This window comes from Rhinolophus hipposideros, assembly GCF_964194185.1.
Source record: "Rhinolophus hipposideros genome assembly, chromosome: 16".
Lineage (NCBI taxonomy): Eukaryota > Metazoa > Chordata > Mammalia > Chiroptera > Rhinolophidae > Rhinolophus > Rhinolophus hipposideros.
The window spans coordinates 2,775,590-2,794,185 of record NC_138062.1 but is presented as its reverse complement, the minus strand read 5'-3'; the positions used below and the strand labels follow the sequence as shown (position 1 = coordinate 2,794,185).

At 44.0% G+C, this 18,596-nt stretch overlaps 1 protein-coding gene across 5 annotated transcripts in view; it reads right to left on the bottom strand.

Moving 5' to 3' along the window:
- Positions 1-18,596, bottom strand: part of LOC308508729 (bifunctional heparan sulfate N-deacetylase/N-sulfotransferase 3) — a 110,560-nt gene that overhangs the window by 37,072 nt on the left and 54,892 nt on the right. For all 5 annotated transcript variants that reach the window (XM_081075938.1, XM_081075940.1, XM_081075939.1 and 2 more), the window contains 2 exons: positions 15,029-15,214; positions 11,220-11,348 (listed from right to left, as the gene is read on the bottom strand). In XM_081075938.1, the coding sequence (XP_080932064.1) occupies positions 11,220-11,348; positions 15,029-15,214 (315 nt within the window). The remainder of the gene's footprint in view (positions 1-11,219; positions 11,349-15,028; positions 15,215-18,596) is intronic.

Genomic DNA, 18,596 nt, shown 5'->3' with positions numbered 1-18,596 from the left:
AAACAAAATATTGATACGTTATATATTAGGTTAAGTTGGTGCAAAAGTAATTGCAGTTTAAAAGGTTAAAAACAATTGCAAAAACCTCAATTACTTTTGCACCAGCCTAATATTTCGTATCTTATTTATATATAATATATCTTTCACTTCTCATGCTATTGCCAAATTATTCATAGAAGTAAATTTTAAAATCTGCAAAATAATCTAAGTGGATGTAATTTATTTTAACATATCCCTTCAGTTGGATATCATTTGGCTCCATTTTCTTCCTTACCACAATTAGTACTTTCTCTGTATTTAGTACCCTTTCCTTAGGATGGATTCCCGGAAATGGAATTATAGTATTAAAGAGCATGAAGATTGGTTGAGGCTTTTGCCAAGTTGGAACATGGCAATCTCAGAATCAGGATTTTACACAGAGGACACTAAGCCAAGCCTCCCCAGATGTAACTGTCCTGGCCCCTCCAGATGACTCGTGTTTCACGGGGGATAGACTCTCACCTGCCCTCTGCTCTCTCACTGGGGCGGTGAGCACTCAGGTGGCCTGGTAATACTTGTGAACCTTGATGTCCAGTGTCTGTTAAATACCTAGTTTCTAATCAGAGGGACCTGTGCTGCTGTGATTACCGTATTATCAGTACGTTGACATACAAAGCATGTGGGCACACAGAGTCGCCTGCAGGGGACCCAGGTGAGCGCGCCGTTCCTTTGTCCTCCCAGCACCTGTGCCGCTTACTGCCCACACGGGGCTGTGGGCTCCTGACACACTGAATGCACCAACAAGCCCTCCTTGACACAGCCTTCACTGGGGTGGAAGGGAAGATGTGGCAAATCCACCATCTTGGAAACCAATACTTCCCCTGAAGGTATCACGTGACCTTCAGAGAGACCCTCAGTTCCACTGAGACCCAAGACGGAAACACCAGGAGCGAATAAACAAATGCAGTTACAGCTTGTGTGAGTGAGGGCCTCCATCCCAAACAGGAAGCCACTCACATCGGCCACTGCCATGCTCTCGGGACTCAGGTAAGTGACGTCCCACAGAGCACAGCATCAGCCAAAGGCAGCCAGGCCGGGAAGCCGGTGGGAAATCTCAGAAGAACCTGCTGGTTAGTCCAGGGCCTGCTATGGCCATCTCAGCCTCAAATGCAGTACAGCACAGTGCACCCTGGTGGGGAGACTGCTACTGAGCTCAGGCCTCCCAAAGGGGCCCCAAACTGGGGGATCCTTCTGGACTAGTCCTCACTGGCCCCCATTTTCCTTTCCTCCCCTGAATCTTCAGGCCTTTGGAGGGGCGCTGAGAAACGCTCTGGCTTTGACTGAGTTCTCGTAGGGCTGAAATTCCTACAACTAAGAAAGGAGTGAGCAGGCAAGGGACCGAGGTTTCATGCGAAAACAGAAAGTCTGAGATGTGTGCAAGGTCTGACAATTAAGTTCTCGAACTCATCCTAGAATAAGTGCTACACACCTCACTGCTGAATATCACTACGGTCACCTTTGAAGTCCTCCCCTTGGAAAGCTATGCACTGATGCCAGTGCCTTGTCCACCCTTCAAAGCAATTTTGGAACTCTTTTTCTGGAATGGCCATCAGAGCAGTCCTTGTATTACCCTTGATGTCCTGAATGTCATCAAAATGTCTTCCTTTCAATATTTCCTCTATCCTTGGGTAAAGAAAGAAGTCACTGGCGGCCAGATCAGGTGAGTAGGGATACGGTTCCAACATACTTATTTATTTACTGGCTAAAAACTCCCTTTGCTTTTGTTCATCGGTGAGCTCCTTCAGGACCTTTTTTGCACACACCTTTCTCATGCCAAGATTTTCAGTTAAGATTTTCCTGACTGTTTCTCAATCGATGTGTACTTGGTCTGCTATGCTTCTCACAGTCAGCCGATGATTTTGACGCATAATTCAACGAATTTTTGCAATGTTTTCATTAGTTCTGCTCATTACTGGCATTCTCTCCCCTCAGAAAAATGTTTCATCCATTTGTACACTGCCGTTTTCTTTATGGCATTATCCCCAAGAAATGTCCCTGATTTCACTTCCACTCTTGCCAAGTTTAACAAAAAATTTAATGTATGTTCATTGCTCTAATTCAAGTTCAGACATTCTCGCGACGGCACACAAAAACACGCAACAATAACAATAAATGCCACTCAGCAAGACACCGCCGCACGTGGACATGAACACAGCTTGTGAGACACTGGTATACCGAGGTTATGAAACCTTCCCTAACTCTTTGTACAGCTGCCAATGGAAGCGCACCGTGGCAAGTTCGCGAACTTAGTTGTCAGACCTCGTACTCCAAGATTTCACATAAGATGTTCAAGAGGCATCGTTTCAAACAGGAGATTGTGAACAACGTGCTGCTTCTAAAACATGCCAAGCAAACTCACGGGCTGCTCCCTCTGCACGGAGGGGACATCTGGGAGCTGAGGTTGGGGTCACACAGGGTCTGTAAGTCACGTAAGGAGCTGGCTTCTACTCTGCAGGGGACCTTTGGAGGGTGTGAGCAGAGAGATAATGGAATCTGACGTATTGTATTTGAGAAACATAATTATAAATCTATAGGAAGCAAAGTCACGACAGTGGACATCTGTGTGTATCTATTACCTGTTCTCTAGTTGCTTACATTTCACTATATTGGCTTCATATTTTCTTTTTCAACATATCTCTCCTTTTGCTAAATCATTTGCAAATAGGTTGCAGATATCAAGGCAAAGGTGGTGGATAGAAATTTGGTGGTCTGCAGCTTAGTTTCCAGGAATTAAGGTGGTGCATAATTGTTTTTTAAATATGACATTGGTTTTTTAGAAGAATCTATGGCATTTGTTTTATAGTATATTCCAATATTTGGATTTGTGAGACTGTTTCTTCTTGATTAGATTCATGTATAAAATGTGTTGTCAAGAATACAAAAGGGTATATTATAAATTCTTTTTTTTTTACTGTGGTAAATAATATGTTACACGGAATCTACCACCTAGCAAATGTTTACTGCACAGCAGGTCTCTAAATAAAACTTTTTCAGTTTGCGTGGCAAGAACTCTGTAACCATTGAGGAGCAACTCCCCACTTCCCCTCTCCCCAGCGCCTCGCAACCATCATTCTACTTTGTTTCTATCAGTTTGAACATTTTAGATCCTCAAGCAAGCAGAATCATACAATATTTGTCCTTTTGTGACCAGCTAATGTCACTCGGCATGTTTTTAAGTTTCATCCATGTTGTAGTGTGTGACAGGGTTTCCTTCCTTTTTAAGACTGATTATTCCTAGTGTACGAGTATGTCTATGTGTTTTACTGAAAATAAGACCTAGCCAGACAATCAGCTGTAATGCCTCTTTTGAAGCAAAAATTAATATAAGACCCAGTATTATATTATGTTATGTTATGATATGTTATGTTATGTTATGTTATATTATGTTATATTATATTACATTATATCATGTTATATCATCTTATATTATATTATATGACCTGTTTTTATATAATAGTAAAATAAGACTGGGTCTTATACTAATTTTTGCTCCAAAAGACGCATTATAGCTGATTGTCTGGCTAGGTCTTTTTTTCAGGGAGACACTGTAGATCACATTTTGTTTATCCATTCACCTGTTGATAGACATTTAAGTCGTTTCTACCTCTTGGCCATTGTGAGTAATGCTGCAATGAACATAGGAGAGCAAGTGTCTCGTAGAGAACCTGTTTGCAATCCCTTTGGATAAGTACCCAGAGGTGGGATTGCTGGACCACATGGTCGTTCTACTTATAAGTTCTGAGAAAACTCTGAGAAATACTGTTTTCCACGGCAGCTACACCCTTTTCCGTTCTCTCATTAGGGGTTGTACCACTTTGCACACCCACTAGGATGTAGGAGAATAGCTTGCTTTCCCACAGCCTTACCAGCATATTTTATCAGCCTTTTGAACTTTTGTCGGTGTGGTGGATAAGAAATGGTATCTCAGCGTATTTAACCTAGGATTCTTCTTCCAGTCAGTGAAGCTGAGCATCGTTTCATAGACTGAATAACTTTCACAAGGTTCTCTGTGGATGCCATGGGGGGAGAGAACAACGTCCGTGATGCAGACCCTCTTGAGTCAGGTGGGTTTCACGATCAGGTGCTTCCCAGGCAACCATGTTTTCTTGCGGACTCAGAGGACAGGCACACACAGGCACAGTGACTTAATGCCGTTTCTTGAGAACCTACTTTGTGCCTAGAATGCTGCCTTGGATTGTGATTATAAAATCGACTCAGACGTGATGCTTTCTAGCAAGGAATGCACCGACTCTTGGATGAGACAGATAACTTGTAGTTGTGGGCAAGTTCTGTTAGGTTCATGCCGGTGCTATGAGAACACAGGCAAGAGGGGAAGTCTTCTGTAAAAAGATGGGGTATGAGCTCCAGCCTGAGGGAACACATCTTCAAGCATGAATGAGATAACGGGTCCTGTGCGGGGAACTACACATTGTCCGGTACAGGTGGAGTGAAAGGTGCACATGCGAGATTGCTGAGAGACCGGAAAGGCGGGTAGGAGCCAGTTTTTTCTTTTTTCTTTCTCCCAAGTGAAGGAGGTTTCTTTTTCTCCTGAAAGCTGTGGGAAACTATCAAAGGATCAAATAAAGAATAATATAGTATTCATTCCTTTAACTTAATATCTATTTTCTTAAGTTTTTTAATATCCATTTCAGTGACTCAAGAGTTTATCATAGTCCTAGTTTTCTTAACTGCAGAAATAAAAAAAAAAAAACATGTAGTCATGCTTTCTCGTGTTCTTCCTAATCTCACATTGGCAAGTGGTTATATAACACTACAGTTACCACGCAGCACGTTGCTAATAGAAAAATAGGGCTGCTATGGAGGGTAGCAGATACATGAGCTAAAACATTTGGCTTTACCACTTTAAAAGTCAGATCAATTTATAAGTAACATTAGTAAGATTTATTGTTTTAAGATATAAAGTGCATAGTTTGTTATTCATAGCTCTTTAGAAGTACATTCCACATTCTCCCTTAGCTATGACTCCTGGTTATAGCTTTCTTCCCCAAAGCACATTTTTTTGTTTTTTGTTTTTTACCCAGTGTGGAGATGGGGGGCTTTTCGTAGATAATGGCCAGACACTTAAACTGTTCACACTTTTTCCTGGCACCGGGTAACCGTCATGCTGAGAGGTGGTGCGTCACACGGGCTGCTTCACCCAGCCTGCAGAGGCTGCGTGTAGGAGTGGCAGAAGCACTGGACTCGAGTTAGGGAGGTGGGGTGGTGGTGTGGGGGGCTTCGCTACAGGTCACGGCGGAAGTGATTTCAACCCTAAAATTAGGTGATTAAATAGGTTAATTCTGTGGTCCTTTCCAGCTTTCCTTGTCGATTGTTCCATGTCAGCCTAATTCATGATTTGTGAAAACCTGCCAAACACTGAAGGCCACTTAAAAATGTCCTGGATCCTGAATTTCATGTACTTGGAAGCAGAGAATCTGCTACAAGGTAGTTTTATTAAAACCAGGCTTGTTACTATTCACATTTGGATATGCCTTAAGTCAAGTGATGCCCCTGAAACAAAGCCGTTCATGCATTTAGTGAACCTTAAAAACACTTAGTGACCTCTGCTGCAATTCAGAAACCACTGAATTAGACACAGTGGGAAGCACAGCGATGAAATACACACGGATCACTCCTGTGAGAACACCCCTCAGATAGGAGACGAGACTTCCACACAAGTAACCAGGTGGTGAGGGAGGTGTTAGGTGACAGGTGAGCCTTACAGGTAGAAAACAGCTGGGACTGAGTAAATATTAATTCTGTCCCTGAGATAGCGTGAACAAACATTTCCGTTTTACGTCCTTTACCATTAGGTCATTGTTTCAAATGTGTGTGTGTGTGTGTGTGTGTGTGTGTGCGCGCGCACATGCATGTGCACGTGCTGGTTGTGAGAGTAATAGATGTTCAGTGCAGACATTTTATCCAAATCAGACAAAACAAAGAAGACAGTGAAAATCGTCTTCACGCCTGTGCTCCAGGGTGACCACTGCCAATATTCTGCTGAATTCCTTCTCTCTTATTTCCATGCTCATATTTATCTTTCTTGTAGTAACTTACTTTTTCACTGAACATACTATCAATATTTCCCATATCATTAGAAATGATTTCACAATGTGTTTTTAATGACTGAATGTATTCCACTATCGAGGGAGGGGGCATAATTTGCTTTGCCAGTACTCTATACCCCTCTCTTTTGATATATAAGTTCGTTTATTCACTTATGAATTGTTTCTTCATCTCCTGCTATGTGCCAGGAACTCTTCCTAGTCTGACAATACAGCGTAAACCAACACAAGTTCCCCTTGAAACTTGCATTACAGAAATCAGGCACATAATAAAATGATAAAACTAACTGGTGCTACCTCAGAGAGCTACTTATACTTTCCAAGGTTCAAAATTAATCTCTAGGCCCTCTCCAGAGAGGTTCAGAGTACTCCCCAGTCTCGGGGATTGGTGAGACCATACTGACTTCCCGCAGGGCGCATGCAGGCTAGAACGCAGCTGCCGTGCCTGCCCCTCCTAAGCCTTTCTGAAAGGATAGCCCTTGGCAGCCACTGCTTAGAATGGAGGTGGGCTGGGGGTGGTCGGGTGGGGGACCCACGGCAACCAGTCTACAGTTGGCCAGGACTGATACTCAAACACGCGAGCTGGGCCAAACCGCTTCCCATGCCTGGGGTTGTGACCACGATGAAGCCGTCAGCAAGTTAGAGCTGAAGCTGAATCTTACACGGGAAAAGTGTAATGCAGTCACATTGGGCCATGTGTAAGACTGATTGATGAGGGTGCAGAAGCCATCAACAAACAGCACTTTGGAGGCAGAGAAGGAATATTTAGTCAGTAGTAGAACGAAGAGACACTCAGACACATGAAAGCATCTCTTGTATTCACGTTGCTGCAGTAAGGCGAAGTCACGGTGAGAAGTTCTCATTTGTATGGACCTTACAGCTGCCTTGGACTCAGGAAACCCTCCAGATGCCGAGGCCTGATGGCTCGGCTTGCAGGGGGTCCCACACCCCATCACTCAAGACAACTGGAGTGAGTCTAGTCCTTACATCCAGAGGAAGTCCACAGAAATAGTGTCTGCACAACAGCACGGAACAACAGGCAATTCAGCTGCGATCAACTCATGAAGCAGGTTTCACTTACTCTTTTGATTTGAGAACTAGCTTACCAGCACCCAGATTTCCTTTTCTTTCCTTTTAGATCCATCGTTTTTGTACCAAACGTTAGAATAATCAGTTTCACTTCCTTAATATATGTTAAATGAAAACAAGGTACAAGCCATCATGTTTACACATCGGGGTGGTTTTGGAGATGAAAGACACGTTCTCCACCACAAGAAGCAAACAGCAGCTTAACAGCCACTAGCAACACCAGGACTACAGTGCAAGGAAATTAGTACCTGGGAGGAGTCTGCAGAGGCCACTATGGGAACACGAGGGGCCTCTCAATCAGAGTAGAGAAGGTTTGCTGAGGACGTGACCTGTGCGCTCAGTTTTAAGGGATAAACAGGAGTTACCTCTATTCGAAACTCCAAGCTAGAATTCTCTGGTTCCTGAGAAAAACATAGATCCTCTGTTTTTTGTTTAAATCCTACTGTAGATTTGGACTCATTTTCCATTCTAACATCTTGAACATAGGTTCACTATTTCTTTGGCAGTTTTTGGTAATCTTAGATTAAAAATTACTTCTGCATTTTTCCCCCTCTGTAGTATTTCCCAGATATGCCTGATCCTAAGAATCACCTAAATTTCCTGATAAGTGTGCAGGTCCCCAAAACTGTCACCTGGAGATTCTGATACATTCACCTGGATTGTTTTTATCACGTGTCCCATGTGGGGCATGTTCATTATTAGGCACGTTCAAGAACCCTTTTCCTACTTTCCAAAGGGGTGACGGTGGTGGTTATTGTCACTTTTTTTTTCAGGAAATGATTTTCTGTTATCACAGTGTTTAGCAGCATTAGTAAATAAGAAAAGAAAAATATAACATTTCCATTTGGAAAAAAGTTATTTCCTTTTAGAGGAATTCCATAGATAAGCACACATGTAAATTATAATTTAAAAAGAATTCAATGTGGGTTGATTTCTTTTTTACAGACTACCCGCTTGTGTGAATTTTGTTCTTTTACTATCATTGTAAATCCACTCATGTAGTGCTCCAGTCTAAGATCCTCATTCTAGTCACATGATGTTTGTGATTTTTCTTTAACTAGAGAAATAACACTGAGATTTAGCTTTCTGGGAATTGGGTGGGAGGGTATGAGACCGTGGTGGGCGGCGGCTGTGTCAAATCAAGAAGTGTAGAGACCTGAAGCCCCGCGGGCATGAAGGGATTATCTCCTGTTTGCGTGGGGGAAGCGGGACATTGCTGTGCTGGCAGAGATTTGCTCTGCCTGAATTCCAAGCAAGTGTGGTGAGCGCGGGACTCACGTGGGATCCCCACCTCTTTTGGATTAGGAAGTAAAGCGAGGCCTGACTTTATGATCAAGCTGAAGGGGGGCAGATGCCAGCTGTTAATGACCCAATGCCCGCAGCCTGTTTACTGAACACGGCTGAGCAGAGACTCAGAGCGTTCTGTAGTTAGAAGCAAGAACTGGAGCAGGAAGCCAGCGTCTTTTCTCAGATCATTATAAGATCATACGGCTCCCATAAAAGGAGCAATCACGTCTCATCCAGAACTATTCATCTGTCACGCTAGGTAAGTATTCTCACATCTTCCTAATATAGGTGGAACTGGAAACTCACGTTAAAATGGACAGCACACTCTTACCAGTTCCTTTTGTATAAGTGTATGTATCATCAATTTATAGGCTTCTATGTACTGAGGGCAGATGCACTCATTGCTCATGAATCTTTTGTTATTTTCCTGAGTTTCAGTTCGTAGTACCCCTCTACCTGCCCTTTTATGTTGTGTGTAAAGTACTTAGACTCTCTCACTATTTTGTAAAGCGTATATGAGGGTACTTACTGCACTGTGAATTGATTAGTATTTCTCTCTGGTGTATTACATGTTTGCACAGAAATCTTGTGCCGTGTTCCTGCAGCAAGCAGTGACCCTGGGATAATTCCAGTGTCTCTCTCCCCTGGTATATCCATAAGGTAACTCTCATTACCCGCCTGAATCAATCAACAGACACTCCAGGGTCTGTTACTCAGCCTGACCCAATTCCGTAACCTGACAGGGAACATCTATCTTTCAAGGGCAGAATCTAATCAGCAAAGACCATCAAAATGAGAAATAAAGACAGAATATCACCTAGTAGTTTAAAATGGGGGATTGTAAATTATAGAGGACCACAAGATTAGAATGTGTACAGTGAGAGGGTCCTTTTCTGGTAGGCAGGTTACATAGGACATAGTCACCAGTTGAAAGAAAATTTATAAAGCGGCACTGCAGATCACTGTCCCAGCAAGTCGAGTTATTGAGATCAATCAACACATTCTTTCCTACAGTAGGATCTAGAGAGGAAAGCCAACTATACTAGGAAGCTGCTTGTGGAGTTTAGGATCAGAAAAAGGATTAGGAATCAAATTCTTAAGGGTCCCAGGCTCAGACAGCCCGATGGGCCCATCTCCCGGCTGCACACAAACCTCCAAGTCTGTTCATTAAAATTTCTGTGTCACTGGAAATACTCGTTGGAGAAGGCCAAGACTTCCTCTCTCCTGTTGACATTCGTCTTTGCAACTCTTTATTTGTACGAAATTTACTCGGTTGGCACTTTTTTCTTTAACGATGAGAACTACTTTGGTAACAGTAGAACATTCAGGCCAGAGGCTCATTCCGTTTAAGAAACCTAGGTATCTTTGCTGGGGTCTATTTAAGCAACTGCTGGTTAAAGGATCAGGAAGGGGATGGGGTGTTCATCGTCCTACGGCTCTGATGACAGGAAATGTAAAACATGAAGATTTGATAATTCTAGATTAAAGGGCCTTAGCATTATTGGTGGAAATGTTAGCATACTAAGAATAGCTTGTTAGGCACTGGATCTTCAGTTCGTAATGAGGCATTGGTTTAATTCTTTTGCCTGTGTATTACTGATTGAATTAGGAAAAAAGAGGAGAAAGTCATATGAGAGGATTCCAAAGATACTTTCATTTGTAAAGAATATATAAGTTAGAAGAATCAAATGATTTCTGATGTACAAATCAAAATTATTTGTTGATATTTTTGTGCTGTGAAGGTTGGTAAGCTGCCAGAGGCCAAATGCCATACCACCCCAAACTATCCAGAGTTTTGGATACACATGCTGATTTTGCCCAAAGATTAGTTACCCATACTTCTGTCTGATTTACTAGGAGCTGAGAAATAGATGAAGTTAGTAGATACAAGTAGATGATGAAAAATGCCTGCAATTTTATTTGCAAAATCTGTAACAATGTCAAGAGAGGATCTTTCAAATTTTATTTCCTTTATACCTATCTCATCCAACTTTTATGCTGATAGATTTTTTTTCACGTTTGGAAAATTACTTTTTTTTTCCATCTTGAATATTGCTAATACCAGGGGCAAACTCATATATCTTCTGAAAAAGAAACATAGCTTTATTTTTTTATGTTGGTGATTCTCGGGAAATAAAACCCCTTTTCCTCACTCACACACCTTACTTCACTTAGCTCATGTTTCTGTGCACAGCTTTATAATCCTCGACTAGAGCAGAAATGTGTGCAGTGGTTCACTGTGGAGGTGGCACTCTCGAGTTCACACGTGAAGGAGGCCCGTTAGGCAGACTGGTCTGCCCCAGCCTGACACCCAGCAGGACAATCTAAATGGATGTACCAAGATGACCTCATTTGGTTATCTAACTTCTCTCCCATTTGGCGTAAGCTGTTAACTTAAATAGAAAACAAGAATAATGGGGGTGATGATCACCTAAATGAAAAACTGTCCTCAGTGGGAAGAGAAGAGTGTTATAGGTGAGATTCGTATTCTCTAGAAAGGCAGGGATCTCTGACCTTTGGTCACTTCACGGGGTGGCTCTTCCTGTCATTACCACTTGGAGAATTAAGAGTTTGCTCCATCGCTGCATGTGGTCCCACTTAGTTTTTACCATTGTCTGAGAGCCAGAACTTGGCATCGATGGGGTTGACAGCTCCCCAAAGCCTGGTGTCTGTGTCAGGTTCATTTCCCTCTGCCTCTCGCTTTGCGTCATCTCCTTGGAGAGGGACGCAGGCACTCACCGGGTTGAGGAGCACAGTGAAGAAGAGCTCGCCTCCTTGGATGCTGTTGTCCAGCTCCCTTGGGCCGCCGGGATACTCCTGGTAGAAAATTGTGTGAGTGAAAAGCCCGCAGGTTTGTCTCGGGAGAACCTGAAGGAAGAATGAGCAAGTGAAGAAAACGTTCCTTTCAACCACTTAATTTATTGAAACTTAGCTTTTATTCTCATGGAAGATGGTGCACAAGCTGGTGTCATTATCCAATTCTTAACTACAGCCCAGAAAAATCCTTCACAATCTGGGAAAGCAGGGGTGACATCAGTATAGCACGAATACTGAAGAAAGCTGAAGGAAGACTTTAAAACTCAGATAGACTTTGAATTATTTTAGCCACTTATCTATTTTAAATCTCCAAGTCAGTACTTCCCTGATGAAGCCTAGTATGTTCCAGCATCTTAAGAAATAAAACAAAAAGGAGAAAAATGAAACTTTAAAAATATTGGAGTTCTCTGTGCTACATTAATCTAGTCCTTGGAAAGTTTTCTTAGAAAATATACCATACATTCCATAATGTTATGTACAAAGTCAACGATAAAAAAGAACTAAGTGCAAAGATATTCTAACTGAATTAAATATATTCCCTAACAATTCACGGAAATGTGCCTTCCTGGACATTGAAGCTTTCCATAGCATTGATTCATTTATTTAACAGATACTTATTTTGAGCTCTGTGCAAGTCCAGGTTAGTTTTACATTTTAAAAGGGCTCACTTTTAGGATTCAGTTTGAGATGTACAGAGCAGTGTTTGGAACTTGACTGCCTAGATTATTCCTTGTAAAACTGAGAAGAGAAAAGCAATTTGAGTTTTGTCTATTTCTCAAGTCATTTGAGTTTAAACACAGGGGAGAGGAAGTGCCAGGCTTTACCCTGCATGTCAGGGAGGCCCACGCCTGCTGAGAGCAGGGCAGTCCCCGTGACGCCTGGGGTGTTACTGGACCCACGTAGGAGGCTGAGGGGGGTGTTGGAGTGTGACAGCGTCCTGTTCTGTCTCTTTGCTCCCTGAACACGATGCTACAGAGCCCTCACCATGTTCCTTGAAGCAGCTCTCTGTGCTGGAGAAGGAATGAGGACGTTTCTTGGGCGTTCTGCTGTGGACGGCCCTTTAGACCGCATTCGGGGAGTGTAACACTCAAATTCAGACTCTGAGACACTGATGAGCCTGTGGAAAGGTTATCGCTGCTGACAATAATTAGAAGATGGCTATGAAATCCACAGTCAGCAAGACTGTAGGACAGTGGGCCCCAAAGCCGATTTTCTTAGCCGAGGGTCTGTGCCTGGGCAGCTGCCCGCACATGCTTCTGGGAGTGCCAGGAAAGACCCCCGAGGAGGCTGCCAGCAGGGGCCTGAGACTCTGCCAAGGGGCCTGTAGGCCAGTTGCTGAGAGGCCTCTGGCTCTGTCCAGGGTCTCACTTAAGAAGCAGGATGAGGGCACACAGCTCTGGTTTCCACCCGTTCCTACTGAATGAGGACCAAAGCTGCGCAGTAAGTAATGCAATAAATAGGTCTGGGGTCTCAGAAACTCTGGTTTGGGCTCCAGCTCCTGGGAAGGTAGTAGGCCGTTCTCTTCCTAGTGGAGTGACAGGTGTGTCAGAGGGACGGAGAGGAGAAGGAGGGCCGCGCAGGCCCGCATTAGGTACCGAGCTGCAGGACAGCAGACTGATTCCGTTCACGGCACACGACGTGGGACGTGGTGCTGAGGCACCAAGGGGGTAGGGCAGGCAGAGTGGGCGGAGAGGGTGTAGCGGCTGATGGCCGTGTGAGTGTGTCACCTATAGAGCAGCAGAGAGGGAGATGGGCCGAGTCCACACTGTTTCCAGGCCCCTGAGGAGCAAGTTAAAGGGTGTGGAAGCTGTTGGAAGGAATCACGGTTAGGAAAGATGAAGTTGGTGATCTGGAAAGATTAAAGGCTGGCGCTTCTAGGGCATAGACTGCTGTGAGGGGCTGCAACAGACAAAGAAGGAAGTAGCACCATAGTTCACACGTGAACATGAGCGTCAAGGCAGTGGATTGGCTGTGGGGAAGGAGGGAAACAAAAGGGTAAAGGAATCATCATGGAATGTAGACACCAATCGGATTGGGTGGGGGTGGGGGGGTCAGTGTGATGCTCCAATTGCAGAACCGAATGAGGGCCAGCAGCGTCCAGAGCGGCTTTGAAGGGAGGATCATGAGTTTCACTTAAGGCCTTGCAAGTTTGATTTGTGAACTGAGTATAAAAAAACAATGTTTCCTCATCTCAGACAAAGTGTGGGTGTGATCTCAGCAGGGGCCTTTGCTCAGCCCCCTGCCCTCTGTGCCCTGGCAGCCTCTCCCCAGGATGGCCCGCGGGTTCTGAGCTCTCAGCCTGCATCTTTATGTGGGAGACTGTCTGCTTTCTCTTCCTGCATAACCAATGCCTGCCGGATATTTCTCACGCAGAAATCCTCACCCAAGGGCCCAAACAGCAAATACGGAGGGTTTCCGGGGACTGCTGCAGAAATGGAGTCACAGGGGCAGTTCCACTGAAACAGGAAATCTGTGAGAGTCTTTATTACCTGAAAGATCCATGCACTTACATGTGTTCAGGAGACAAAAAAAGAACATGTGTCATGGGACGTGTGCAAGCAGTGTTTCTGGTGTGCAGGGAGAAACACAAATGGAAGAGAACAGCACTGAGGAAAGTCCTTAGACAAGTTCAGTCTTCCAGGAAGACTGCACGTGATTGAAAACCGGTGGGACAGTGCTGAGTGCTTATAAGTTATGCTGTAACCCAGGTCCCGGACTCTCTCTGGCCAACAGGCTGCAGCTGGAGGCACAGTGAGTTCCTTTTCAGTAGAGAGCAGGGCAGACTGGGGTAAACTGTGGCCGTTAGGTCCCCATCTAGCATTTATAGCAGTTTTTATTGCGGGAAAAGTCAAGCTGGGAGTTGACCCAAGTTAAAGGTCACTCATGATCCATTCTGTAATTTTTGCAGACATTGGGCACGTGTCTGAAAAAGGAGGTGGTTGCACCTAATTCTGGGGGTGGCCCTCTGTTCAGCTAGCATGTCGATCACGGTACCTCACCGTGCAGCGCTCTAGGCGTGGTCCCCCCAGGGGGATCCCAGCCCGGGATGCTCTGCCCTACCTCCCCAGGACTTGGGATATTTTGATTTGGGGAAAACAAAAAACAGGATTTGATCACTTACTTTGGGAAGTGTCACTGAGTATTAGGTAGTAACACAGCTTGACAATATGCATTTGTCTGTCACCAGTGTGAAAACAAAACAAAACACAACACAAGAGGGAAGCTTTGGAGGGAACTGGACAGTGGATATGAAAGATTTAAATGACACCTCTCTCATGTGCTCTCTGTATTATGATCTGTTAGTGAATATGCAGCACTTCACGTGGCCCCCTGCTGTAAAGACTCGAGTTTCTAGTTTCACATAGTAACACGGGCACACTGACAGGCTTGTAAACAAGCTGTGTGGCTAACGTGTAGAGAGTGAGAGTTGTTTTACATGCTAAGTAGCTGTGTGAAGAAACGGGGGCTTCTGTAACGATCTGCACATTAGAGGTGCAGTTCCTTCGTGTTTCAACGCCAGAGCCTGCTTAGTAGCGGCAGTGTCGGTGAAAACACCGTCTTGAGCTATGTTCTAAGGACTGACCAGAAGCGACTTGAATCACAGCATCCTTTGCTTAGACACGACAAGCGCGCTTGCTGCCGCGGAGGCCCTGGTTTGGCTGTGCGCATTTGCTCCTGGCCTGGGTCCTTCCCACCAGTGAGGACGGCACGTGCGGCCCGCGCGGACTCACCATGATGTTTTTGTGCACGAAGCCCCTCCGGTGTCTCGCGGGTTTCAGGTGGGGATACTCCTCGGTGCTGGTGACCTGGATGCCCCAGACCTTCTTCCAGGCCTCGTACAGCTGGCCGTGCACCGGGTACACGCCCGAGTGGTGCGGGGCCACCGCGTAGCCCATGCGGGTGGGGATGCCGTGCTCCTGCGGGAAAGCCAGTGTCACTTAGAAGGAGGCAGGCGTATCTGGGTCCTTGTTTCCCCCCGGGGTTTTCATATGTGCTGTAAATACGCTTGGTTAACCCCTTATCACTTCATTGTTTGTAAAATTACAGTGATGGAGGCTAAGGCGTCTAGACTTCCTGAAGCCATCGGCCGCGCCAGTGCTCACATGACGCATTGCGTGGGCCAGGCGGTGGGGCGACAGGGCCAGCGACGTTAACGAAGGACGTGCCAGCCTGCATCCGCGCCGCCCGGCGCAGCCACCTGTTCTGTCCTCACGGTTCCCACAAGTTAAATGACAAACGCTGCCTACAAACCACACCCGGTGCTCCCCTCACGTAGAACCGCCGTTTACTAGAGGCTGGAACACGTTCTGAGATCACGAGACCTGCTGCGGGCATTTTATTCTGCCTGTTGCCCAGTTTCTACAAAGTCTGTCACGTTTCCGTTTGTCCCTCAGCACGTGGGCCCGTGACAGACAATGATCGCTGCCTCAGTCACATTTTATACAGCGATTCTCTTATGAGTCAAATCCTGGTTATAGGAAAAGTAGGAGGTACTGAAGGAGCCAAATAACCTGCACCTTTATTGGTCTGACGTCAAACGTGTGGTGACTTTTAATCCATCGTATAAACGTGCCTGCTGTTCTGTGAAAAATCATCTGTGATGATTCTATTGTTTCTAATAGACTTGGTTTAAGAGTTTCAAGTCGTCTCTGTTGGCAGCTGTTGTACAATCACAGCTGCTCTTCATCCTCCCTGGTTCCTGGGAGGCGAGCCCTCAATCCTTGGAATGTCCCGAGTGACAGGAATGTCACAGGGGGCCCTGATCCCACGTCTGAGTTTATGCTAAAAGATGACCCACGGCGGGCTGGCCCAACTCAGGAAGACCAACCACGCAATCAGAGAGCTGGACCTTTGAGCCAGGCCGTGTCAGCCTTTCCTCCAGGGAGGGGAGCAGGGCTGGGCATTGAGTTCAGTCATGGGGTCAGTGATCCAGCAACCATGCTTGTGAGATGAAACCCCAATAAAAACTCTGGCCCCCATGACTAAGGTGAGCCTCCCTGGTTAGTGATATTCCTACGGGGCCAGAAACCCTAGGAAGGTGATAGATAGTCTGCGTCTCACAGCCTAGGTTATTTTTAAAAAGCATGACTATAATAACAGAAGCAACAAAAATCTTTGGGTCAAGGTGTTAACGAGATCTCATGAAACAGAATGGCATTATAGTAACTCATGAAAGAGAAGTGTGACCTTATCACTCTGAAGTTACTCTAATCTAGAAGAGTATATGGTGTGTTACTAACTATATGGTGAGAAAAGAATCTTGTTTTTCTCATCCAAAGATAGTCACACCCATGACAACAGAAGGATCGGTGTCTGCAGACCAGGGCCTCTGGGGCAGGAGTAGCACAATATCAGGGAGAATCGCAGACTGAGACCCCTGGGCTAGTCTCAGCGCTTCCCTTCACTGGCTGTCGGACCTCGGGCAGGTTGTACAACTTCAATAAGACCCAATCCCCTTAGTGTCCACGTAGGGTAATAAAATCAATTATTTCACCAAGTTGTAGAACACGAAAGATAAAATGCAAGCATCATTATTGGTAACGTGCCATTTAATTTCCTTTCATTTTATTAACATCGGTCTCTTTCTTATTGAAACAAATAAAACAAAGAAACTTAAGAATCCTTCCACTATCAGTCTCCTTTTCTCAAAAAACTCAAAATTCTTATTTAAGAGAAGGCTTTTCTACAAGAAGGTATACTATCATCAATCTTATCTAAAAAAAAAGTTTCACTCAACAGTATCCATTTCTTCTGGAAAAAGTAATTGAGAATATGTATAAAGTCGCAGGTAAAAATATCCTTTGTGAACCATAAACATAAACTTGATAAGGGCTGTAACAGTGACATCAGCAAAAACCCTTCCTCAACACATCCCCCTCCACGTCCTACCCCAAGTTAACAGCTGAATTATTTGAGGAACTTAAGTGGAATTAGTAAGTCAAATGCATTTAGAAATTCCAGAAGCAAGAGTCAAGCTCATAATTCAATACCAATACTGAAAAGGGTCACAGAAGGTATGCTTATGAAGCTGTAACCTTTGTTTTCACTTGTCACCTCTAAGAAAGACAATTTGGGGGAGAGTGACAGATTTTTTTTTCTAGTCGGCCCTAATAGTTAGGTAATTTATTTCAAGTAAATTTCCATTTAACAGAGCATGCTGTTTGTCTCTCTGAGAGTTCCCTTCAGAATGTCTGAAGTGTCCTCATGTCTTTGTTGAGTGTCTCATCAGTAAACACACCACTAAAGGGTGTACTTTTGTAAGAACACTCAAAAGAATGATGCAAACACTTGTACCTCACACAGGCCACGTTGATTTTTTTTTGGAACTGCTTCAGTTTCTTCAAGTATAAACACATGAAGAAGTTTGCAGAAATGTAAAAAAAAAAAAAGAAAAATTTGTGAAGCTTTATTTTTTATGTTTAGAGTTTGAAGTGATGAGTTTTATGTGGACCTTCAGGGTCTTCATCAAGCTTTAAACAATTCAGGGCCAGGTTCAAATTCCCAAAGTACTTGCAAACACATTTCATCTTCCTGAAAATATACAAGGTTGATTACAGACTACGAATCTTTAAGCCTGCATAGTACCAGTTTTAATTGAAGTTTACTATTTTTGAGTGTAGAAAAGCTGAGATTGTTCTTTGTACTAACTGTGTGTACCCTCTGGTCTTTGTAATAGCCACCGGGACAGTTACTGCTCATGGTGACACAAGAAATTACATAAATCATATGTGCATCTATTTGAAAGAAAAATAGTGAAAAAAAGTCACATTTTAATGTTCTGAATTTGTTTAAAAATATAACTTTTCGGAAGTATATTTGTTTAAAGACAATTCTGTGAGGTTTTTGTAATAGCAATCAACGACAGCATCCACTGTATGCCAATTTCAGTTACACAAACCATGCTGGTTACTTAGGCTTTGGAGTTTGACGAAGGATAAAAACCAAGTAACGAAACAAAACAATCAAAATGATGTAAAACTGATGTGATGGAGGCCACGTCTCAGAAGGAGATTATTTTCCATAGTTACTAATTGAAAATGACCCTGGTCAGTAAAAGGTAAACAAGGGATATTATCCCACGATTTGAGGTGGGAGTATGAAGTACTTAACTGATAATAGAGAGAAAAGCAGGAATACCAGATCCGTCATCTGATTCTACTTTCTCTGTCAGAGAGAACAACTTTTCAAAATACTGATGATGGCATAAACATAAAATTAGATGGAAAGACGTGATGAACTCAGTTAGAAGCCATAATAAACTAAATTATTTCAGTGTTGTCCAGACTCAGACGAGCACAT